General features: G+C 36.1%; 2 protein-coding genes and 1 long non-coding RNA gene across 3 annotated transcripts in view; 1 reads left to right on the top strand and 2 right to left on the bottom strand.

Moving 5' to 3' along the window:
- The first annotated feature begins 113 nt into the window (after positions 1 to 113).
- On the top strand, positions 114 to 8,098 carry LOC127987148 (uncharacterized). The gene is made up of 2 exons (XR_008161062.1): positions 114 to 6,041; positions 7,405 to 8,098. It is a non-coding gene; the product is annotated as an uncharacterized LOC127987148 (long non-coding RNA).
- Positions 8,099 to 9,794: 1,696 nt separating this feature from the next.
- The window catches only part of LOC127987083 (uncharacterized), a 187,872-nt gene continuing 171,918 nt past the window's right edge, over positions 9,795 to 25,748 (bottom strand). The window contains exons 3-7 of the mRNA XM_052589377.1: positions 11,757 to 11,912; positions 11,122 to 11,466; positions 10,836 to 10,970; positions 10,669 to 10,697; positions 9,795 to 10,459 (exon numbers count right to left, since the gene is read on the bottom strand). Coding sequence (XP_052445337.1) covers positions 10,277 to 10,459; positions 10,669 to 10,697; positions 10,836 to 10,970; positions 11,122 to 11,466; positions 11,757 to 11,912 — 848 coding nt within the window. The 3' untranslated portion in view covers positions 9,795 to 10,276. The remainder of the gene's footprint in view (positions 10,460 to 10,668; positions 10,698 to 10,835; positions 10,971 to 11,121; positions 11,467 to 11,756; positions 11,913 to 25,748) is intronic.
- The window catches only part of LOC127987076 (uncharacterized), a 92,059-nt gene continuing 85,502 nt past the window's right edge, over positions 19,192 to 25,748 (bottom strand). Inside the window, exons 3-8 of the mRNA XM_052589372.1 lie at positions 25,407 to 25,559; positions 22,349 to 22,687; positions 21,507 to 21,833; positions 20,904 to 21,032; positions 20,722 to 20,780; positions 19,192 to 20,519 (exon numbers count right to left, since the gene is read on the bottom strand). Coding sequence (XP_052445332.1) covers positions 20,385 to 20,519; positions 20,722 to 20,780; positions 20,904 to 21,032; positions 21,507 to 21,833; positions 22,349 to 22,687; positions 25,407 to 25,559 — 1,142 coding nt within the window. The 3' untranslated portion in view covers positions 19,192 to 20,384. The remainder of the gene's footprint in view (positions 20,520 to 20,721; positions 20,781 to 20,903; positions 21,033 to 21,506; positions 21,834 to 22,348; positions 22,688 to 25,406; positions 25,560 to 25,748) is intronic.

Raw genomic sequence — 25,748 nt, forward strand, 5'->3', positions numbered from 1 at the left:
TAATATTTTTTTTAGTAAGTATTATAATAAATAACAATTTGAAAATATATTGTTAAAAGTCAATTGATAGTTACCATTTGAATAAATAATTTCAATCATGATAACTCTTGAAGATTTTAGCATGGTGATGGATGTGATGTTAATGTAATTAGTCTTGGTGGAATAGATCTGGTATGCTGCTGCTGAATTGCTGCTGCTGTTGGATAATGTTGTAGCTGTAGATTATTGCTACTTCTGCAAGCAAGTACCGGAACTTGCTACTGTCAATGCATATGGCGATAATGGTGCCGTGAGTATTTAAGACATCCTGCTGCTGCACAAACAGCATATAAAATAAACCATAGCAGATCTATACAGGTGGAGTTGGGGAAGGTAAAGGGTTTCAGATAAGCTCTGAAAGGGTGCTGCAGGAATCTCAACTGAAAGCTAGCCAGCCACAGAAATGCAAGGCAGTAAGCTCATTGGCTGCATATGCATATTAAACAAACAGCTTGTGCCATGGAAATGAGACCATGACCAACTAAAATTTGTTCTGAATGACAGAAACTTTGACAAATCTACTGAAATTTTAGTCAACTAATAAAAATGAGACGTAAATGTTCGGGATGGACAATCTGGGAAGAGATTCGTTCGTAAAGAATCCACTGCATGGTTGCGAGATTAGATGCGTACATATGAACTGGCAGGACATAAGCTAACATACACTTGCTGCACGTCTAATTAACAAAAATGTTGATATCTGGGAGTAAGAAGAGCAGACATATGGATAAATCTGACGGCGCAAAAGAGAACTCAATTCGGTCCGGTTTCCTGAGCACACACACAAATGCAGTACACTTGTATTATAATGTTGTTGTTCTCTTGTTGGTCTGATAGCTTCTATTGTTCTCATTTGTAAGTGGCTTTGGATAAAAGCGTCTGCTAATGCCGCGTTTCCACCGCAGGAACTTTACCCAGGACTAGGGACTCTGGCCTGGTATTTGGTGTGTTTCCACCGCAGGAACCAGGAACTAAATAAAGTTCCGGGTAAAAAAATACCGCTCAAAGTCCCTGCTAGCAAGGTGGTACTTTTTCAAAGTTCCAGAACTTTCGGGGGCGGGACTTTGGCGCTAAACATCCTGATTGGTTGAGTTTGAGCAGCATTGGTTGAGTTTAACCACCATTTATTCGGATCAACATTTTCAAAATATTACTGTTAATGTGTAATGAAATGTAATTTTAAAAGTATTTCAGGCGAGAATGTAGTTGTTTAAAACTCAAATCTGTGGTTTATTAATAAAGACAGCGCCTATTTAAAAATGTTTCGCTGATCTCGGAGATGGTGACCTCCACACGATCAGCGGGAGCTCAGTGATCATCTATCCGCCGAGAAGCAGCTTCACCTTGGACAGACCTTCTGATATGTGCCGCTGGCTCTGATGTGTCTTTAGTGGTTAAACATAAAATATAATTCAGCTGCGGGGTAAATCTAACAGGTTTTCTTTGGTCTGTATTCAGTTTATCTATATTAAAATGAAAATAAAAAAGGCAAGTCTATATAATATTTCGTTTCATTGTAATGGCTGTATATATGCACATATCCCTGAACTAAGTACATTTCTACAGCTGTTATTATGTTTAAATGAAAACGAAAGGAGGCAGTGGTATTTGATATCCTATTTCGTTTTATTGTAAATATACAGAGAGGAAAATTGCAGTAGCCAAAGCCATCTGAGTTCACGCAGCATTGGTTGAGTTCAAAGACCATTTATTCTGATCATTTTCAAATATTACTGTTATTGTGTCATGAAATGTAATTTTAAAAGTATTTCAGGCGAGAATATAGTTGTTTAAAACTCAAATCTGTGGTTTATTTATAAAGACAGCGCCTATTTAAAAAAAAATTTCGCCGATGTCGGCGACATGATCAATGGGAGCTCAGTGATCATCTATCCGCCGAGAAGCAGCTTCACCTTGGCTAGACCTTTTGATATGTGCCGCTGGCTCTGATGTCTCTTTAGTGGTTAAACATAAAATATAGTTCAGCTGCGGGGTAAATCTTAACAGGTTATCTTTGGTCTGTTTTCAATTTATCTATATGTTAAAATGAAAATAAAAAAGGCAAATTTATATAATATTTCGTTTCATTGTAATGGCTGCATATACACATATGCCTGAACTAATTAAATTTCTGCAGCTGTTATTATGCTTAAATGAAAACCAAAGGAGGCAGTGGTATTTGATATCCTATTTCGTTTTATTGTAAATATACAGAGAGGAAAATTACAGGATTCGCGTCGTCGCTGACATCACACTCCCCAGTCGAATGCACAAAGTCTGAACTAACTACCGATGATACACGTCCAAAATCATCGTACTTTTTGTTTTTTTTAAATCATCGGTACTTTGTATTGAGAAACGTGCGCAGACCTACGTCATCAGTCTATTCGCCTAATCTTCCCGGTACTTTACACCGCGGTGGAAACGCAGAAAGCAACAGGTCTGGGGGGAAAAAGTTCCTGGTACAAATGTTCCGGGTAATTTCGGTGGAAACGCGGCATAAATGAGTAAATGTAAATGTATCTCACACAGCACACAAGTACTATTTCGCTTCTCCGGAACGGAGAAATATGCAAAAAATTATTGCCTATTTTCTGTTTTGACAAGTATTCAAGTAAATGCACTCGGTTATGTTTTATGTGAACTATTAATAGTTGGGAGAATATTGGACGTGTATCAGCACATTGCATCCATGTATCTGGTTTTAAAGGGAGAGCAGGCTTATTTATTTGCTATTTGTTATGAATAATGCAAAATTAGAATAATTACAAATAAAAATTTGTATTTCATTGAAAAGACCATGTTCTCCTTGTTTATTAGAAGTGGTTTTATTTAATTCAAACATTAAGGCATTTTTTTGTCACCGCAGTTAAATGTGTCTCATGATAAAACCTTAATATAAAACCTAGTTAATTTGAAAACCCATTAGATTTAGCAGACTAAACTTACTGTAGATTTAGTTGACTAAAATCTTATGATAGTCAACTAAAATCTTATGATATGTAGTTGACTAAAACTAAAGCAAAAGGAATTGGCATTTTAGTCAAAAGACTATGAACGCACCTAAATCAAAATTTGCTGTCAAAATTAACTCTTGATTCCACAATAATAACTAGATAGTAAAGTCTGTAGACAAACTTTAAGTTACCTTGAAAAAGCCTTGACAGAAAGTTTGAAGTAGTTTTAAAAGCTTAAAGTTTGAGGGTTAACTTAAAATAGTTTTAAAGTTTTGAAGGCAATACAAACTATCAGAAAAATAAATAGATAAATGGACAGATAGATACATAGACAAGAAACTTGCATGTTGCTAGAATGATTAACAAGTTACTATCATGTCATTAACTTGCTTTCAGCATGATTAGCAGGTGACTAGCATTTTGCTAGCATGTTTCTAGCATGATTAGCAAGTGTCTTGCATGTCTTTAGCAAGATTTCCAAGTGAATATCATGTTGCTAGCACGATTAGCAAGTTACTAGCATGTTGTTAGCATTACTAGCAAGTGACTGACATATTGCTAGCATGACTACCAAATGACTAACATATCATTAGCATGATTAGCGAGTAACTAGCATGTTATCTTGTTTCCAGCATAAGCAAAAATATTAGCATGTTGTTAGTGTGTTTGTATGCTAATCCAGCTAAAACCAGTTGATTCAGTTAAAAAAAAAAACATAGGCAAAGAACAGTGTGACAGTGGCAGAAACCGCTTTAAAAGCATGTTCCTAGCCTGATTAGCAAGTTAATGGCATGTTTTTAATGGTAATCCATCTTAATCTAGTTGATTCGCTACAAAAAAAAAAAAAAAAACTATATATACGGCTAGGACCCTGATTTCCAAAGGAAATGCAAAATTTACTTTAATCAGAGAACATAACTTTGGACCACTCAGCAGCAGTCCAGTCCTTTTTGTCTTGAGACGCTTTTGACGCTGTCTGTTTTTCAAGAGTGGCTTGACACAAGGAATGCGACAGCTGAAACCCATGTCTTGCATACATCTGTGTGTAGTGGTCCTTGAAGCACTGACTCCAGCTGCAGTCCACTCTTTGTGAATCTCCCCCACATTTTTGAATGGGTTTTGTTTCACAATCCTCTCCAGGGTGCAGTATTTTTTTTTATACCACCTCTTTTCCTTCCCTTCGCCTCTCTATTAATGTGCTTGGATACAGAACTCTGTGAACAGTCAGCCTCTTTTGCAATGACCTTTTGTGTCTTGCCCTCCTTGTGCAAAGTGTCAATGGTCGTCTCTTGGACAACTGTCGAGTCAGCAGTCTTTTCCATTATTGTGTAGCCTACACAACTAGACTGAGAGACCATTTCAAGGCCTTTACAGGTGATTTGAGTTAATTAGCTGAGGTGTCTTCAATATTGAACTTAAATTTTCTGAGATACTGAATTTGGGATTTTCCTTAGTTGTCAATTATAATCATACAAATTTAAAGAAATAAACATTTGAAATATACCAGTCTGTGTGTAATGAATAAATATAATATACAAGTTTAACTTTTTGAATTAGTGAAATCAACTTTTTGATGATTTTCTAATTATATGACCAGCACCTGTATATGCGATCAGATTTAGCAAATAGTATGCATATTTAGCATATTGTGTGGGGAGGGCTCTGAGCTTAGACTTTAGCCTGAACCCAGAAAACTCCACTATATCCCAATCTGGGATGAGAATAGTCGGAGTGGAGGTGAGATGCCGGAGAACTGTCACGGGACAGCTGTAACTTGGCTGTATAGATATTTACTATCATGCTAGTTAAGTTGATAAATTGAGCCTGCTCCTCTTAAAGGGGGGGGGGGGTGAAATGCTATTTCATGCAAACTGAGTTTTTTACACTGTTAAAGAGTTGGATTCCCATGCTAAACATGGACAAAGTTTCAAAAATTAAATTGTACGTTTGAAGGAGTATTTTTGTTCCCAAAATACTCCTTCCGGTTTGTCACAAGTTTCGGAAAGTTTTTTTCGAGTATGGCTCTGTGTGACGTTAGATGGAGCGGAATTTCCTTATATGGGTCCTAAGGGCACGTCTGCCGGAAGAGCGCGCACTCCCGTATAGCAGAGCACTGAGAGAGCACAGGCATTCACTGATCAGAGCAAGAGCGTCGCGAAATGTAACAAAAGAAGTGTGTTTTTGGTTGCCAGGGCAAGACAACCCTGCACAGATTACCAAAAAAAAAACAGCATTAAGGGACCAGTGGATGGAGTTTATTTTTACAGAGCATCAACGGAGCTGAGCAAGTGTTTGTGTTTGTTCCCTGCATTTCGAAGATGCTTGTTTTACAAACAAGGCCCAGTTTGACGACGGATTTGCGTATCGTTTATTTCTTAAGGATGATGCAATCCCAATGAAAAAGGGTCATGGTCGTGTGTTGGAACCGCAGGCGGTGAGTAAAACTGCTTCAAATATCTCTGCCTCCTTGTTAGTGCGTCCGCCTCCCATGCCGGAGCCCCGGGTTCGAGCCCCGCTAGGAGCGAGTCGTTGCTGCTGCTGCTCTCGTTCAGTTTCAGCCTCGGGATCTGATTCTGGATCATAAATATACACTGAATCTGACTGTAAGCCATGGTTTGTTTTGGATGATGGTTTTTCCCTCATGGTAATGTCACAGCTTCCAGACGCTCTCAACGCAAAAGCCTACTGGCGCTCGTGATTCTTTAGCTCCGCCCACACGTCACTCCTCCAGCCGGTTGTGTTTTTCCGGGAAAAATCGGTACAGACTATCTTTCTCTTATAAATATAATAAAACTAAAGACTTTTTGGAGTTATGAAGGATGCAGTACTACTCTATAGGTACTCAAGATTAACAGGATATTGAGTGAAAACGAGCATTTCACCCCCCTTTAAATTTTGTCATTAAAACATCATGACGACTTCTGTTTAGCTTGCCAGTAGGATTTAATTTAGTTTTAATACATCTATTTTTTTTTAACAGTTGAAACTCCTGAAGAGGTCAATTACACTGAACCATTGTTCTACAAAAGAAATTCACTTAAATCGGTAAGATAATTATTTATTCCTGTTAAATATCTCTGTGTCATTTCAGCAGGTATGGATGTTTGTGAACTTCTTTTTTCTTGACACATTGAGTGTGAAGTATAATTTTTGTATTTAAATTATTAAATGGGTGCCTCATTATTGGAACAATAAACAATAAAACCTATACTTACCCTACCCAATATTTTATTTTCAACTTTTCAATTATTTCAAATTAGAAATTATTTTCAATTATTTGCACTGAGTGTAAATTGCAATTAGATGCTAATAAAGGGTTACTCCACCCCAAAATGAAAATTGTCATTAATCACCCCCATGTCGTTCCAAACCCGTAAAAGCTTTGTTAGTCTTCAGAACACTATTAAAGATATTTTGGATGAAAACCGAGAGGCTTGAGACTGCCCCATTGACTGCCAAGTAATAATCTAAACGCCCAGAAAAGTATGAAATATATCATCAAAATATTCCATCTGCCATCAGTGATTCAACTGTAATGTTATTAAGTTAGCTTCACATACAAAAAGTTTTTCTTGTCACTTCATAACATTCAGATCGAACCACTGATGGGAGATGAACTATTCTGACGATGTATTTCATACTTTCCTAGACAGTGACAGTGTATTTTACTTGGCAGTCTATGGGACAGTCACAAGCCTTCTGGATTTCATCCAGTTTTACATTTTGTTCTGATGAACAAAGCTTTTACAGGTGGAGTAACCATTTAACTCTAAGTGAAAATACTAATAGCATATATTTTCTGCTATATTTATACTACTAACGGCAAACAGTGGCAAATGGCTGTGCATCAGTATTGTAGTACATTATAAAACAGTAAGCAATAATACGCATTGAGTGTGAAGTATAATTTTTTTTAAATTCAAATTATTAAATGGGTGCCTCATTATTGGAACAATAAACAATAAAACCTATCCTTACCCTACCCAATATTTAATTTTCAACTTTTCAATTATTTCCTTCATTTTTATTGAAAATATATGCCTTTACAATGTGATCTGAGATGTGAAAAGGGAGAAGATGAGTTCTGCACAAGGTGGATTCAAACTCGGTTGAATCGAATCAAAAACACTGACCTATGCACATGTCACTGGAACTGTTGCTTGGTATCTATATTTATAGTGTTGTCTAGTCAAACCACAGGTTGGTGGGCGGAGTTAGTGTAAATAGTCTCTGCCAACAAGGTGTGTAGCAAGTCAGTTTGAACAAACAATGTATGTTAAATTTAGGTAGTTAGCAATAGGGCATGCCAGCATGATAAATACATTTTATTTCAAGATAAAGAAGATACTTTTATTAGATATTATTATCATTATTATGTTGTTGTGCATTATTTATTTTTTTTTTACAGAAAGAGAATACAGAGGAAGTACATGTGGTATATGCATCTGTCAACAAGAAAAAATGATCAAACTTAAATATATTTTCTAAGAAGATGGAACTGTGTGGCCTCCGACAACCTCCGAGTTTATAGTTGCGTTTTGGGATTAGTGTGAATGACCACATGTAGCATCATAAGGATATGCAGCTGGATCATCTTGAGGGATTTGAATATGGAGTTATTTTCTGTTTTTTTATGCAATCTCAAACAGTGTTTAAGAGCAAAATAATAACGTTGTAATAAAAAAATGATAGTCGAAATAAAATAAAAAAATTAACTGGCAAGATTTGTTAGAAAAACGTTTTTTTGAATCAGATGCACAATACTCATAGGTGAAGACCATGTTTTATTAATTTATTCACATCTGTACAGAAATGTGTTTTGATCTGTTAGACAAAGTGTTTTCGTGAGAATGAACTGCTAGACGTTTGTGTCTTATGTCAGTTTGAGACTGTGTCTGAGGTGTAAGTAGCATGTCTGTGAATAGCATGTGGTTGAAGGGCTTTTTCCATTCATGCTCGCATAACACCATTTGACTTCTCTACAGAAAAAAAAAATACATTTATTCATACCTTTTCTCATTTTAAAGTTCATTTTAAATATTGTATTTTCTTTTTTTGTCAATGTCTGGTCATTTTAAGATTAAATGCAATATGAATTACAATATATGTTTGATGACTGCTATTTCTTTTAGTTTTCATCAGTTTTAAAGACAAATAAAAGGTAGCAATGCTGCTTACAAACTTTGTTTTCCAGTGACACAATGGTGCTGATGTCGAATAGTAAAAAAAAAAAAAAAAATGTCAGTTTAGAGTGTGAAAATGTAAAGGAATTCAATCCATATACAATTCACTAATTCAAAGTTGTTTATAGCCATAATGCCATTGGATAATCACTCTTTTAAAACGCTTTCAGTAGATGGGTAAAACACTTATTTTATATATTTTCAAGCCTTCTCAAATGCATCACTGGTGAAACAAATAATAGTTTAATTACATTATCTAACAGTAGGGGCTAACAGGTCACATCAACCAGATGAATCTTTGCCCTTTGGAATTCATGAAACAATAAATACATCTCACAGTAGAACAGCCTATGTTAGGCTGCTGTCACTTTAAGACGTATACACTGAACCAATATATTGATCAGTCATTCTCCCAGCTGTTTATATTCACTTAGAACAGGCACTTAGACATAATTCTCTCAAAGGATTTAAATGCAAAAGCGTTTTTAATAAATAAAAATACAAATTACAAAGTATTCAGAAGTAATTAAAAGAATATTTGAATCATTTTATCAAAATATTGTCCATATCTGCATATAGATTACGATGTCCTATTAACGTTTACGATAGATTTAAGAGATAAAGGGCGCCATCTGTTGGTTGTTTGAGAAAACGTATCCGTAATTAAACAGCATCACAGTTTTCAGCACCATCGTGGGATTTGAAAGCATCATAAGCTAATGGGGGTAACATATAGGATTATATTTGAAATTGAAGGACCAGCATGTTTTTATTACATTTGTCATATGAACATACAGATCTTTCACGTTTTCCCCCCCATTGCAAGAAAATAGACTTTATATAGGCAAAACTTTATTAATTCACAGGTTAAACAAAACAAAAAAAACTATTGTCTTTTACTGAGCTCCTGTTTTGAGCTTTTAATGAGTTTTTTAATACTTCAGCTTGGACACAGAATTTCTTACAAAATTTTCATTACAAAAAGAGGCACCAGTTATAAGTCAAGTGAACTGAAATACTCAGAACTCGTGCTCTGCATCTAATCCATCCAAAGTGCCCATACACACACCATGAACACACACCCGGAGCAGTGTTCATCATTTACGCTGCGGCACCCAGGGAGCAATTGGGGGTTCGGTGCCTTGCCAAGGACACCTAAGTTGTGGTATTGCCGGTCCGAGACTTGAGCCCACAACCTTAGGGTTAACTTTTCTTGATCAAGTGCAGGCGATTATTTCCATCACAGTGATGACGTTCTGCAAATCAAACAAAATGGGAAAATTATTAAATTATATGAAATGACAATGAATACAGCACAGCTCAGCATGCTTTAAAAACTGAGAAAGTTAAGAAATATAAGAAAAAAGATCATTTGAAAGAATGAACATTCACCTTCAATCACCTACAGGTCTCCATATTCCTCCTGGCATCAAATGCACAAACTTGGCAGTCAAAAACCTAATCAGAATCTCAAGTGGCAGAACACATTTCCAGACAGAAGACGTTCAGTGGATTTAGCAAACATTTGAAATCTATAAGACATTACAAATGTCATTTTCTATCACTAAACATTAAATGTGATAAAAAAAAATAAAACGTGATTCAGATGCTGAACACCAGTAAACCGTTTGAGGAGCAGCTTGTAAGTCACATACTATTATAGTGTATAAAACAACATTTTTCTTTTACACGTTGCAATTAGCCTTGAAAAAACTGAATTATAAAACACATTTGTCATTTTGTATTTGCTTCTCTCCACAGTGTCTTTCAGGGCAGTTACTGTACTACCAATTCAGTTCCTGAGATATAAAGTTTGATCGACACAATGATGATATACATGGGTAAAACTTTGCTGGATTTGAACCACCTTTCTAATCACACTTTGTTAACCAAACGATCAAACATCATTGTGGACTTTGAATTCATTTCTCAAGAATTCCTGATAAAATACAATAAAAATCAATAAATAATAAAAACACCCGTTTAGAGTTAACAAAGCCATTTAAATAATGACATAAACTTCAAGTGCTGGTATCATGGCAATATTTCTCTGTGAGTGATGAGAACTTCAGCCAATCTTCTTCCAGTTCCCCTTTATCATTTCTCATCTTCTTTCTCGTTATGTTCCCTTTCAGTGGAATTATTTAAATGATGTAACTCTAATGTCCCATTAGCCCCTGATGAAGCACCATCGTGATTAGGGGATGTCCCGTCATCAGTGGACAATGATCGACCGAGGACTGGTTCAGAGGCCATCCCATCTTGCTTTTGAATCCCATTCTGATTATCACATAAAAAGAAAGATAATATTTTCTGAATGTAAACAAGTTTTTTTCGGCAGTAAAACAGCAAAGAGCAGTGCTCTTTCACATTAGTCAGGTATTATTAGTGTTTCTATGTAATTATTTCAGAATGAAACACACAGATACACACCACTTGATCTCAATGTTATAAATTCAAAGCCAGATTCTGTGCTCACTGTATCTTACCTGCTGATCACTGTGTGGCTCTGCAGCTCCTGTTTGATCAATAACAACACATTCTTAATTTGATCAATTAAGATAGAAACACATACTTGAACATCTTTTTAAAGATTAGATTTGTACAATAAATCTCATAATTTCAACTTGGACAGTTAGTTGAACATAATACTTGCCATCTTGTGTAGCTTGTGTAGATTTTCTGTAGAGGCAGTAAATCACACCAGCCACCAGCAGAGCACCTACAATAACACTCCCAATAACAGCAGCACATATTTCTGCAGCTGAAGCTGGCCTTGGATCTGAACCACCTAAAGACAGACAATCATTATTACAAGAGATCGACTGTTAATCAACTCCAATACTTTGATATTTAAACATTTATACGTTCAGTGAACAGTTGTTTGATACGGACAGACATTTGATAGATGGAGTCATTGGTGAGGCCTACGTTTCACTCACCAGTAACGGTAACACCAAAGACAGTAACACTGAAGCTCCTGGTGATGCTGAATCTGCTGCTGTTGATCTGTAGTTGATAAAGTCCAGAGTCTGTGGTTCTGATGTTCATGATGGTCAGAGATCCAGTCTGATGATCCAGCTTCAGTCTGTCTCTGAATCTCTCAGTACACTGATTGTCTGTACAGATGTAACTGAGATCTCTATTGACTTTGGCCATATACATGCTATTAAAATACCATGTCATCAAATCATTGGGGTTTTTTACTTCACAGGGATCTAAAGCAACAGATTCTCCCTCCGTCACTGACTTTCTCTTCATTTCATTTCGTTCAGCAGCAAAAACACCTGGAACACAAACCAAATCAGCTGATTGAAGAATCTTTACATCTTTGACATATTTACCAGAACAAAACTGATGAAACTTACAACTAAAAGACAGAAAAAAATCCTACTCATGTCTACAAATTCTATTTCAACAGTAGATGATTTTTAAAAATAAATTACCTATACACTGTATGTAAATTAATACACAGGTAAAAAGAAAACCACCTCTGATTGTCACTGCAAAATGATCCTTAACAACACATTAATTTAATTTACATGAACAAGAATTTCTATTAAACATACTAACTCACCATGAACAGCAAAAATGAAGCTCTTGATACTCTCGTTGTTCTTTTTACTGCTGATCTTTAGTTTATAATCTCCAGAGTCAGTGTTTGTGATGTTCATGATGGTCAGAGATCCAGTCTGATGATCCAGCTTCAGTCTGTCTCTGAATCTCTCAGTACCTTCATTACACTAAACATCTGTACAGATAAAACTGATATCTCCATTGATTTGAGCGATGCGAGTGTCACCAAAATACCATCTGATTCTGTTTTGTTGGTTTGCTTTAACATCAGTGTGTAGAGTGACTGAATCTTCCTCCATTGCAAACACTGACACTCTGTCTGGAATGACACCAGACACACCTGAAGAAGAAATGTACAGTTTATTCTGATGCATAATGTTTTTCTACAGATTGTATGGAAATTGTGAAATTATTTCCTTATGAAATTAACTCCTTGTGAAGCCGAAACTCAGGAATCTCATAACACACATTAACATTTTCTCATCTGTCCCTTCACCCATGCTTAGGCTCCCTCCTTCCCCCCTGGACATGACATAGAAGTATCAAGAATGGTCTCCAGTGAATGGATAATTGGAAGTATAGTAATGACTCAGAGTGTTAAATTAATACTGGGGAGTGTTAAATTAACACTGGGGATTTTGCTGTGTAGAGGCAGATCTGACGTCTTCTGGAAGCTGGTTTCATCTCATCATGTTTTAAATTAATTAGACATTATTTACTGGTTTGACCTTTTTGATCTGAGAGCTCTTTGTTTTTAACCATCAATGATATGAAATAATCTCTGTATGTTAATAGAAAAATAAGGTTTTTTTATAAATACACACTAGACCTGTAAAGGTGTCCAGAGAATATATATATATATATATATATATATATATATATATATATATATATATATATATATATATATATATATATATATATATATATATATATATATATATATATATATATACAATGAATATGGCATAAACACAGTGTCAGATTCACTCTTACACTAATGATGGTCTGTCTCCAGCTGTTGTAGCAGGAATTGCTGTTGTTCTGCTGCTGGCTGTTGTTGTTGTTGTTGTTGTGATGATCTTTCGCCACAGGAGCTCCAGAAATGGCAAGTATCAGCTACAGATACTGTACTGAGAGGAAAACCTTTTCATTTTACAAAATTTGTGTTTAATTGTCCATAATGATTTTTCAAAACAGATATGAAGAAAATCAAACAAGTGTCTGATGAGGAGGTAAGATACTTCACTCCTGCAGTGTGTCTTTAGATCTGTGTTTGATTTCACCTGGACTGATAGAATCATCTCCATACACAGCAAAATCCCCAGTGTTAGTTTAACACTCTTGAGTGTGGACTCATATAAACACTAAAGCAGTGTTAAAAGTAACACTGAAGCAGAGTTGAAGTTAATGAGATAATTAAGAAGTTAATTGAGTTATGATTGACCATTATTAAAGACACCTGATGTTAACAATCAGAATCACAAACGAGAAAACTCACACTTTGTGTGTCACCATTATAGTGTTCAGTGTTTGCTTTAGCTGGGATCTTGGCTTGTAACTTTTTATTTTTAAAGTTTGTTTGTCAAACCAAGAGCAAAAATCATTGCGTGTTGATGATTATGTTTTAATGTAATCGTTGTTTGACATGAGTCACTGAACTCATTTACAGTCTTTTCTCAAAGTAAAACTTCCATTATTGATTGTCACAGCTTTGATAGGGATGGCTGACGCGAAACTAACGTTTCGACACAGTGTCGAGATCCCGAAGCGTAGATGTTTCGAAACACTGCTCCGAACTGTGATTCAAAACACCCATGTCACGTGACTATGGCTAAACGAAGCTTCTGCGCGTTTCATAAGTGTCTCGACCGACAGGTGGCACGCTTGCCGAGTCTGCGTTTGATTGACAGGGGCGGGAACAAACCACACAATCGCACATCTGTCTCAACTGCCACAAAGTTTAAAAGAGGAGTTAATGCACCTTCACCTCGTGGGTTTTTGTGAGAGGAGAAAGATTTTGAGATAGCATTTACGATTTATTGACATTTATAGTGTGATTTAGTTAGTTATATTTAGGTTACATTTAAGTTAAATATATTTACTGATAAACTAAAGACAGTGACAGATAGTTAGGATAGATATAGTGACACATTTATATAGGCTAAGTTAGATATTGACAGATAGCACAGTAGTTAGAGATATAGAATTTAGATAGATTCATATATATATAGATAGATAGATAGATTCATAGATATATAAATTTATATATAGATTCATATATTAATATATATATATATATAGAGAGAGAGAGAGAGATTCATATACATATATATACTTTCATAAATATATAGATTCATAGATAGATAGATATATATAGACATTAATAGAATAGATAGAAATGGAGGCTCCACAGAAGAGATGCCGTAAATCTGTGGTGTGGGAGCATTTCCATTTGGAAACCCCAAATAAAGTGAGATGTATGTATTGTGATAGGCAGCTAGCCTACTTCAACAATACATCATCCATGATGCGCCATTTGAGGAGCACTCATCCTGCCATTTTGCAGTGTGCAGAGGATGGTAACATTCCCCCTGTACCTAGGCCTGCTACTGACACTGCTGGGCCATCTAAACAAGGTATACATTGTTTGATATAATATGTACTTCATGTAACACTGTTTAGAAAGTCCATAGTTTTAAATAGACTTAGGCTTGTGTCCACCAGCCTTACAACGTAACGTCAATCTTTTCCAAAACTCCCAATCATGTTGAAAACAGCTTCACTCTGAATATGTAAATGTAACATCTCACAAACTTAGTCACTGTATTACATAGATATTTTTATAGGCTTGAAGACAACATTTTGGTTTTCCTAATTGTTGTAATTTTATATTGTATTTGATCTGTCTTTGCACACTGAGCATAAACTTTTCCAAACTTGAAAAAGCTTTTATTTTTTTTTGAAATTTAGTTTTGTGAAAGTACTTTTAATCTTTTATCTTTATTTTCTTTTAAAAGGCAGACAGAGGGAATTGGATGAGGCTCTTGTAGACATGGTGGTAAAGGATTTGCAGCCCTTCACTATCGTGGAGGATGAGGGTTTCATGGCTTTTGTGAACAAACTTGATCCAAGCTATGTCCTCCCTTCCCGGAAGGCACTTAAAACGATGGTAACCGAAAGGTACAACATTTCTAAGGAGAAGACAATGGAGGACCTAAAAAAGGCAGATTTTGTTAGCCTTACAGCTGACATGTGGTCCTCCATTAATATGGACGGATACCTTGGTGTTACTTGCCACTACATAACACCAGAGGCAAAGCTGGCAACTGTTGTACTGGGTGTAAGGAGGTTTTACCAAACACACACAGCCCAGTATCTCATGGAGGCTAAAGCTTTGCTAATGGCCGAGTGGGGAATAACCTTCAAAGTCCAGTGTATGGTGACTGATAATGCATCCAACATGATCTTAAGTGCCCAGCTACTGAACCTTCGGCATGTCCCATGTTTTGCCCACAATTTAAATTTAATTGTAAAAAAGGCCCTAGATCAAACCCCACTCATCAATGAAATACGACAGAAAGCCAGAAAGATAGTGGGGTTATTTAGATCCAGCTGCAAAGCAAAGGACAAGCTTGTGGAGATGCAGGGCTTGATGGGCAGACCAGCTCTGAAACTGATGCAGGAGGTGGACACAAGATGGAACAGCACTTACGACATGTTGCAGCGCTTGTATGAGCAACGAGAGCCAGTGGGTGCAGCGCTATCAAATTTAAACAGTGATACTGCTCCGCTGACAAGTTTTGAGTATAACATTATACAAGAATCATTGTCACTACTGCAGCCTTTCAAACTCGCAACGACAGAGTTGTCAGAGGAACAGAGAGTGTCTGCTTCAAAGCTCATACCACTTTACAGGATGTTGCAGCACAAGCTATCGCAGAAAAAAGGCCAATCAGCACAGGAATCAACTGCACAATTAGGTAGGCCACAATGACCATACTACTGTATGTAATGTATTGGCCACAACTGTCATATTATTTTTTATCAATATAACCAATATGGTTTGCTTGTGTTTTGAACAGGCACACACCTGCAAGAAGGTCTGCACTCAAGATGTGGTGGGTACGAGTCATTCAGAGCCTTGGCTCTGGCTACACTGCTGGACCCAAGGTTCAAAAATGTGGGTTTTGGAAATCCTGCCAAAGCCCAGGAGGCTGAAAAGCAGATCACACTGGAGTGTGCTTCGCTGATGCGTTCAAACACAGCAACTCCTGGTAAGCAGTTTCACTCTTCATCTGACATTATGGAGTTATGTCATCTGAATAATTATGTGACTTATGCTTCATATATGCTGTCAGTTTAGACTTAGTAACTAATTGTTGTTTTTACTTTCATTCAGAGCCACAGTCAACATCAGGCCCATCATCATCATCATCAACAACAACATCAACAACAGAAACCCAGGACAGTTTATGGGAACTTTTTGATAGTCGTATCCATGAAACCCAGGTGATACACAGTGCCACAGCAGATGCCACAGTAGAAGTTAAAAAGTACCTAAAAGATGCATTTTTGCCAAGAACCCATGATCCACTAAGTTACTGGAAAGAGAGAGCTGTGATTTTTCCTCATTTGTATGTCCTTGCTAAAAAATATCTATGCATGCCAGCAACAAGTGTCCCTTGTGAGAGGATTTTTTCTAAGGCTGGAGAAATTATCAGTAAAAAAAGAAGTAGGCTAAGCCCTTCCACAGCAGAGCAATTAATATTTTTGAATAAAAATCTTAAAAAAAAAAAAAAAAATTTGACCATTGTGGATTTATTTGTTTTATTCATTTTTCATGACCAAAATAACCTAGTTATTATTATGATATAGGATTATATAGGATATTATTATAGGATTTTAAAATATCACCACATTAACGAAAACAAAATATTTTTATTTATTTTTAAATGGCTTGTTGTCAAAGTTGTAGTGATGTGTCGTTCGTGAACGAATCGTTCTTTTTGAACGAATCTTTTAGGTGAACGAATCGTTCTCGTTCACGTAATCCACTGACTCATATTTCTCGTTCAGTGAAGTTCCTCCCTCCACAGCAGCGCGGCGCTATAAGCAGCGCATGCGCAGCTCAGTGAACCTGTTTCATCCTGTCAAAGAATTACTCAACCTCGAGCCAATAGCCTTCGAGTATGAGATGTGACAGAGTATTTGATTTGTTGAATGTAGTGAACGAATACGCCCTTCAATGAACGAGTTTCATATGAGTCTGAACTAGATCTAGAGATCTTATCGTTCGTGAACGAAATTACTGAACTGGTACCCATGTCGTTCGTGAATGAGTTGAATGAGCTGATACATATCGTTCGTGAATAAAATAACTGAACTGGCACACATGTCGTTCGTGCACGAGTTGAATGATACATCTCGTTCGTGAATGAAATGACTGACCTGATGGTCAGGGTATATTCTGGCAAACCGTTTACCAATCACGTTTCTCAATCGGCAAAGCACATGTCGTTCGTGCACGAGTTGAATGATTTAGTAAATCTCGTTCGTGAATGAAATGACTGAACTGGCACACATGTCATTCGTGAACGAGCTGAATGAACGGATACATGTCGTTCGTGAATGAAATGAACTGGTACATAGCTTATCTCGTTCGTGAACGAAATGAATGAGAGTAAACCGGGTCAGTCTGCCATTTAGCATGTCAATCTCGCAAAAATGCAAAGCGCAGTTATAGGTACTGTACTGTGCACATACGCTCGTTTTGATATTTAGCAACTCCACGTTTAATCCCCAATTTATGAATGTGAATATATAATATACAAACTGTCTGACCAAACAATTAAAATGCTATTTAGGCAAGAAAACCTTGTGCTTTGTTCATCTGAACAACTTAATTAGACTTTATATATTGAATGCGATTATACACACATTTTAATAAAGCCAGATCAGTTTTTGCAACAAGTGAATACGTTCGTTGACTTAAGACATAACAACATAATACACTTTTTTTGCCATCTGCTGGCTTATTTTGTGTAATACGAAGAAATGGTCACTGAACGAATCAGTGAACGATTCTGAACGAATCATTTTGGTGAACGAACTGAAAATGAACGAATCACTAGAAAGAATCATAATTTCCACCACTACAAAGTTGTTTCAGATAACATGGGCAATTGGCCACTAGGTGTCACCGTGGAGACGGGTGTCGGTAAAGTTTCGAAGCCTCGAAACAAATACGGCACTTTGCTTCAACTGTTTCAGTGTTTCATGAAGCCTCGCTCTGCCCACCACTAAGCTTTGATTCCACAATGAAAAAATCTGTATTTTCTATACATTTTGTAGGTATCTCTTGCAAGTGATTCTGAGTTTTTTTTTTTTTATTAAGGAATTTTAATTTCAGGCACACACAGATAACAATAATCAGTGTATGAATCTCAACAACGGTGACAAACAACATATTCAGATAAACAGACCAACTCTGAACATCACAAAACTAGATACAAAAAATGAACATAAAAACAGCAAAAATAAAATATAGTTAGAATAAAAAGTTAAAAAGACAGTTCAGCTCATAATTTATTCATGCCGCAATGCATGATGGGAGCCATGGATGAGTTTTTATTGGCTACAACATGCTTTTTTGATGGTCACCGTTGTTGTGATGCTCACGCTGATTCCTGATGTCTGTGTGTCTAAACAAAGATTTCTTTCTTTTTTTTTACGTAGAACTAACTATTAAAAACATGTCATACTATGTCAGAAATGCTGGGTTGTTTACTTTTCTTTCTCACTTAATTTATGTATGCAGTAAAGAAACCTAAACTCAGGCATTCAGGTCACTCTATAACAAATAGCTCAAACCACAATCAATGGCACACATGATTGCCTTTGTTGTGGTCTGTATGTATGATATAATTCAGTCACCACAGCCACATAAAATCTAAAGTTAATAACTGAAGGGTCAAGATCCCAACTAAAGCAAACACTGAACACTATAATGGTGACACACAAATTGTGATTTTCTCGGTTGGTGATTCTGCTTGTTAACATCAGGTGTCTTCAATAATGGTCCATCATAACTCAATTAACTTCTTAATTATCTCATTAACTTCAACTCTGCTTTAGTGTTACTTTTAACACTGCTTTAGTGTTTATATGAGTCCACACTCAAGAGTGTTAAATTAACACTGGGGATTTTGCTGTGCACTTGAATTTTTTTTTCAGTGCATACGCCGTAATTTTTGCTCATCAAGGTAAGACTCAAGACCTGTACAAGCGGTGTGATGAATAAATCTGATAAAGCAGTACTTGGAGGACGATTTTCTTGTTTGGATCTCAGAAACTACTGTACAACACCTCAAGTGACAAAAAGGCTAGTATTTATCTCACTATAGCAGTAATAAGAAATTTTAAGCGAATTCCTGTTAAATTTAAGATTTTTATTAAAGATTTTGACATATTACAGTAGCTTTGATACAGCACTTTATTTCCTACACAAACAGATTAAAAAAATATAGCCACCATGATGACATTTTTAATCTTATTTTTCTCAGCAGGAATGTCTCACTTCAGTGTTCAGTCGGCAGTGAATGAGCTCTCTGAGCTTACAGAAATACAGCTCAACATGAAAAACAGAAACAAAAGAATGCAAAAAAAAAAACAGATGAGAAGTAGTGAAAATTCACCCTGAACACAAACCCAGCCAGCATATTAAATCCATCATCCAACACTGATTTTTACACTTTTGCACATTTCAACAAAGTCATTCAATAGAGGTAGCAGACATCTGCAATAATGTAAACACAATGGGTGTAATGATTCACTCATTTCCCCTTGATCTTGAAACATGATTTTTGAATCATGAATCATAGATTTCGGACTGTAATTGATATAAAATGCTAAGAATCAAATTAATCATGATTAAGAATACATTAAATTGCTACAAGCACAAATGAATGGCTACCTTGAACAGTGTTCGTGCCTCGCATCTCTCCCTCTTGTGCTTCATTATTTAGTCACACGATTGTGCTCACAGTCAGTTCGTCTCACCAATACATTGTTTGAGCAGCTGATGTGCAATCTCTCCTTAGTACACATGGTCAGTAATGCTAAAGTGAGGTAGTTTTGCTTTTCTGTAGTTTTTCAATGGCTCTCGCTTATTCCGACGACATTACCTGAGCAGTTGTAGGTTATGCATTTATTGCATGGACAGAGCAAAAACTTTAGTTTCTAATGCATACGCACAGTTCCATTTAAACAATTTCGTTGAACCGAATGCACGAAGGAAACTGTTAAAATAACTACAGCAAGTTCAGTTCCTGATATTTCATGGATCAACTCACACTGGCATCACAACTCACAACTCCCGCCTTTCTGTAACCAGAACTTAAAGGAACATGGATTCATTTGGACTTATAAACATGAGTGCATGTAAGGATGACTATGTCTGACAGTGTAAATGCTGATGTTAATGACTGAAGAAACAGGAATGCTGGCATAAGATAATGATAATGGATCAGTTTAGCACCTGTAATAATCCCTCCAATGTCCATGAAATTTCACTGGCACTAAATACTGATATTTCAGTACTATGACAGACATTATTCTCTGTGAGAGATCACCGCTTTCGCCTTTGTTTCCGCTTCTTCTTCCTTATAGGAGACAAGTTTTTTTCAGGCGTCTCAACTTGATTACCGGCATTCACATTTGCATTATTTTGCTCATTAAGGGACACTTCTTCTCCACTGTTCTGCTGAAAGAAAGAAAACAGATTCACAGAAAGTAAAGCATATGATCAGGATACTTTCTGAACGTAAAAACAAAAAAGAAGAAGCTGTACTTCATTCTGAAGTAAAACGGCACAAGAGCAGTCCTCTCTTAAATAAAACAGTTATTACTGGGTGTTACTATGTGATGATTTCTGAATGAAACAGAGAAAAATCAAAAAGACATACACCACACTGATTGTCCTCATTGGGTCTTTCCTGACCATAACTGCCCTGCACCATAGCTCCTATTTGATCAAGAACAACAAACTTTTACTTTGGTCAATTACAAGAAAATACATAACATATTTTAATGATTATTTTTGCACAATAAATCTCAGTCACATATCACAGTTTTATATAATACTTGCCATTTTGCCCTGTTTGTAGCAATTCTGTTTTCCTGAGGCATTTGAAAATCAAAGCAACCATGGTCAACAGAAAAACACAACCAACAACAACAGCAGCAATTGTTCCTGCAGCTACAGTTGGATCTGGATCTGGACACATTAAGACAGATTAAGACAGACAGACATTACTGCTGCAGATTGAATGATACTCAACTCTACCAATACTTGTGTGTGTGTGTGTGTATATATATATATATATATATATATATATATATATATATATATATATGAGAGAGAGAGAGAGAGATTTTTATCTGGCATTTATCACCTTCTACGTTTAGTAGAAAGTTGTATAGTATTGATAAATTACACTGACTGTTGTGTTTTTAAGCAAAGGCAGCTAAATCAGTGACATCTACTGGAAACAACATACATTATACATGTACATTTCATAGTGTGACATACAGCTCAAAATGTCTGTCATGTTGATGTGCATGTAAAGATGATGGTCAATAATGAAAACATAATGACCATTATGAAAACATTTACAGAGAGGATTCAATTTCAAAAAGTTTTCTAAAATTGCTCAAGGGTAAAGAGTCTGAATGACAGAATGATACTCACCATAGACAGTAACATTGAAGCTCCTTATAATGCTGATCCTGGTGCTGTTAATCAGTACTGTATAATCTCCAGAGTCTGTGGTTCTGGTGTCCATGATGGTCAGAGATCCAGTCTGATGATCCAGCTTCAGTCTGTCTCTGAATCTCTCTTTACACTGAACATCTGAACAGATCTTACTCTGATCTATACTGATTTGAGCGATGCAAGTGTTTTTTAAATACCATGCCATTACATCATTATTTTTTATTTCACCGGGATTTAAAGTAACAGATTCTCCTTTTTTCACTGGCTTTGTCTTTGTTTCGTTTTGTTCAGCGGCAGAAACACCTGAAACACAAACCAGCAGCTGATTGAAGGATATATCTTAGGGAAAAGACACACAGCATGATAACTACAGATCTGAAAACAATAAAATGTGCCCTCTAGGATTTCAGTATGAAAATCAACATTTATCCACAATCTGTGCTATCAAACAAATTTAACATAAAATTTTCTACAGTCTGGATTCCTGGCAAACTTAAATAATAATAATAATAATAATAATGTTATAAATGTACATTCTATATATATATATATATATATATATATATATATATTTTTTTTTTTTTTTTTCACATTTGAAATAAATACAAAGTCTGTAAGAAACAATAGCCAAAAATAATAAAAGACTTATACTGAACTAAATTTATATTTAAATCTACAACAGTAAATATTTTTCTGAAGAAATTATCTATATACTGTATGTGAATATACTAGAGAAAAAAAAACACCTGTGTATGCCAATGCACTAACATCACTAAACACATAAATGATGTGACTTGCTTTTATACATAATGACTCACCACGAAGAGCAAAAATGAAGGTCTTATCTTTCTCTTTGCTGTTTCTACTGCTGACCTTCAGTCGATAATCTCCAGTGTCTGTAGTTTTGATGTTTTTGATGGTCAGAGATCCAGTCACCTGATCTATTTTCAGTCTGTTTCTGAATCTCTCAGTCCCTTCATTACACTGAACATCTGTACAGATCCTACTGAGATCTCCATTGATTTGAGCGATGCGAATTTTATAATAGTACCATTTAATTGTGCCTTGTTGATTTGTGTCAACACCAGTTTGAAAAATGACTGAATCTCCCTCCATCAAAGACAGTGATACTCCATCTTCACCATCAGTGAAAAAACCTAAAGAAGAAATGAACTGTTCATTATAAGGCAAAATGTATTTCTACAAATCAAGATTGTGAGTAGAGAAATCTGTCTGGATTCAAAATGCAACACACAAACAAACAGCAGAAGAACATCACTGATTCACACATTCACTCATCAGACAGACAGACATGAGTGATCTTAAGCATAGGGGTACAGATTACGCTGGGGACACGGGGGACATGTCCCCTACACTTTTAATATCATGGGAATTCATTCCCCACACTTTCTTAGTCAAGTGCGTTCGCATAAAGGTTTGTGATAAAATAATGATATCTGTCTCAGTGGTTCATGTAGGTTGTCTACAAACTGGAAGGTTGGTGGTTCAATCACCGGCTCCACCTGACCAAGTGTCGAGGTGTCCTTGAGCAAGACACCTAAACCCAGCTGCTCCTGACGAGCTGGATGGCGGCTTGAATGGCAGACACCGCAGTGAATGTGAGGCAAATTGTGCTTTGGATGGCTATGTGGTCTGTTAAAAGCGCTATATAAATGCCGTCCATTTAGCAAATAAACAAATCATTATTATTTGTTATTGTCCAACAGTTATAGTTTTGTCAATTAAAAGCTACACTGTAAAACACGACAAGTTAACTTAATTCAGTTGAGTTCACTGAAAGAAGATATACATTGCAATTAAGTAACTAAGTGATTAACTGAGTGATAATTGTGAATTAGTGATGTCAGACGTCTACAGAAGAACTAAAGCAAACACTGATCTCTAACATGGTTACTTCAAATGAAACAATAAATCAACATCTAAACCTTAGTTCATTCTCAATAAGATCTTCTGTAGACGTCTGACAGAAATAAAGTCAGTCTGGTTATTAATAAGTGGAGCTGGTGATGCTGTTTGTGGGGTTGTTTAATCAGATCTTGAGAGATTTCATGTATTTTATTTCAGTTGATTTCATCTAAGTCTGTGTCTGAAGTCAGTTGTAGTAGTTCTTGTGTTTCTCTTTTCTTCAGTGATTCTGTTTGTTAACAGCAGCTGTTCATCACTAATTCTCAATCAGCACTTAGTTAATCAATTAATTACTTAAATGCAAAGTTTTAAAACTTACATGGTTTAAATCAAGGCAATCTATTTACTCAAACGTTTTGGGTTAAGTTTACTTGTCGGTTTTACAGTGTATAATAATTGATGTTAAAAGTGTCTGACTGCATCTTTCATTGATTTTTCCATACATTTCTGCCATATGCACATAAACTGAAAACTGATAAGCTACAACTAAATATTATACAAACGTAATTTTCTGTAGAATTTGCTGTACTTTGGATCAAATAAAGGCGGGGTTAGTGAACAGAAGAGACTTCTTTATATATTAAAAAAAACAACAAAAAAAAAAACAACATTTATATTGTAAAAAGGATTATACAAATAAACTTGAATTGAATTGATTATTTATAAAGTTTTAAATATGGATATTTTTCTTACAAAAACATATAGATTCATTACAGTAGACCTTTATTCACCCCACTGGAGCTGTGTGAGGCACATTCTTTTTTCTTTTTTACTGACCACCACAGTGTTGTTGATGACTGCTGCGAGAGGGGCACTTTTGGCTAATTTTGGAAAAAGGGCAGGTGCATGAGTACCCCAAAGAACCCCCCTCTGCATGTGCTTGTCATGTGTACAATGAACTACACTGCTGGATCTTTAATGTTATGGGCCTATTTTTCTCCTGGAGGTTCTGGACATCTTGTTCAGATGCATGTCATGAAATACCAACAGATAAAAAATCAAAACCTCACTGTCCCTGCTAGAAATTGTATAATAGGCAGTGGTTGGATCTTCCAAAAGGGCAATGATCAATAAACTTAACATAGAATCAAAATCAACATAGAAATGGGTCCATGCTCATGAATTTTGAGGATGGAGCTATCAGGATAGCGCTGTAAATCCTTCAAGGTAGAGGCGTGCTTATTTTAGTGATGTAAAATATCAATTTGTTAAGAAATCACTTACTTTACCTTATACTGTAAATAGATTTGTAATAAATGCACTGCATATTTTTCCTATGTCAAGCTACATTTTAATATTTTAATGACAGCGAGGATTGCTTGTCTCTGAAATTGTGTTCTACATTGCAGAAATCACAGTTTCAGTACAAAGAACACATTTTTGATTGGAAAATGGTCAATGCAGTGCAAGAAATGGTTTAGTAACATATAGTACATGCATTGCCAGAACTGTTCAGTGGTTGGACGGTTCAAACAGGTGTAATGACACAGTAGCTTTTGTGCAGCTACCGCCATCATGATATTTGTAGACAAACACATTCTTTATGTGATTTCAAGTACCGTATTTTTCGGACTATAAGTCGCACCTGAGTAGAAGTCGCATCAGTCCAAAAATACGTCATGATGAGGAAAAAAACATATATAAGTCGCACTGGACTATAAATTGCATTTATTTAGAACCAAGAGAAAACATTACCGTCTACAGCCGCGAGAGGGCGCTCTATGTCTTCAGTGGAAGACTACAGGAACACTGAGCAGCATAGAGCACCCTCTGGAGGCTGTAGACGGTAATGTTTTCTCTTGGTTCATGTCTCTTAGTTAATTTCAAATTAATTTTTATAAATAAGTCGCACCTGACTATAAGTCGCAGGACCAGCCAAACTATGAAAAAAAAGTGTGACTTATAGTCCGGAAAATACGGTATAAGACTTGTTTTTGAACAATGACTCACCACGAATGGTAACGTTGAAGATTTTTTCACTGCTGCTGGTGCTACTGATGATCTTCAGGTAATAGAGACCAGAGTCTGTGTTTCTGGTGTTCATGATGGTCAGAGATCCAGTCTGATGATCCAGCTTCAGTCTGTCTCTGAATCTCTCAGTACCTTCATTACACTGAACATCTGTACAGATAAAACTGAGATCTCCATTCATTTGAGCGATGCGAGTGTCACTGAAATACCACCTGAACCTGTCTTGTTTGTTTGTTTCAACACCAGTGTCTAGAGTGACTGAATCTCCCTCCATCACAGACACTGAGACTCTGTCTGTATCAACACCAGAGGCACCTAAAG

The sequence above is a fragment of the Carassius gibelio genome, chromosome B22 (assembly GCF_023724105.1).
Source record: "Carassius gibelio isolate Cgi1373 ecotype wild population from Czech Republic chromosome B22, carGib1.2-hapl.c, whole genome shotgun sequence".
In the NCBI taxonomy this organism is placed as follows: domain Eukaryota; kingdom Metazoa; phylum Chordata; class Actinopteri; order Cypriniformes; family Cyprinidae; genus Carassius; species Carassius gibelio.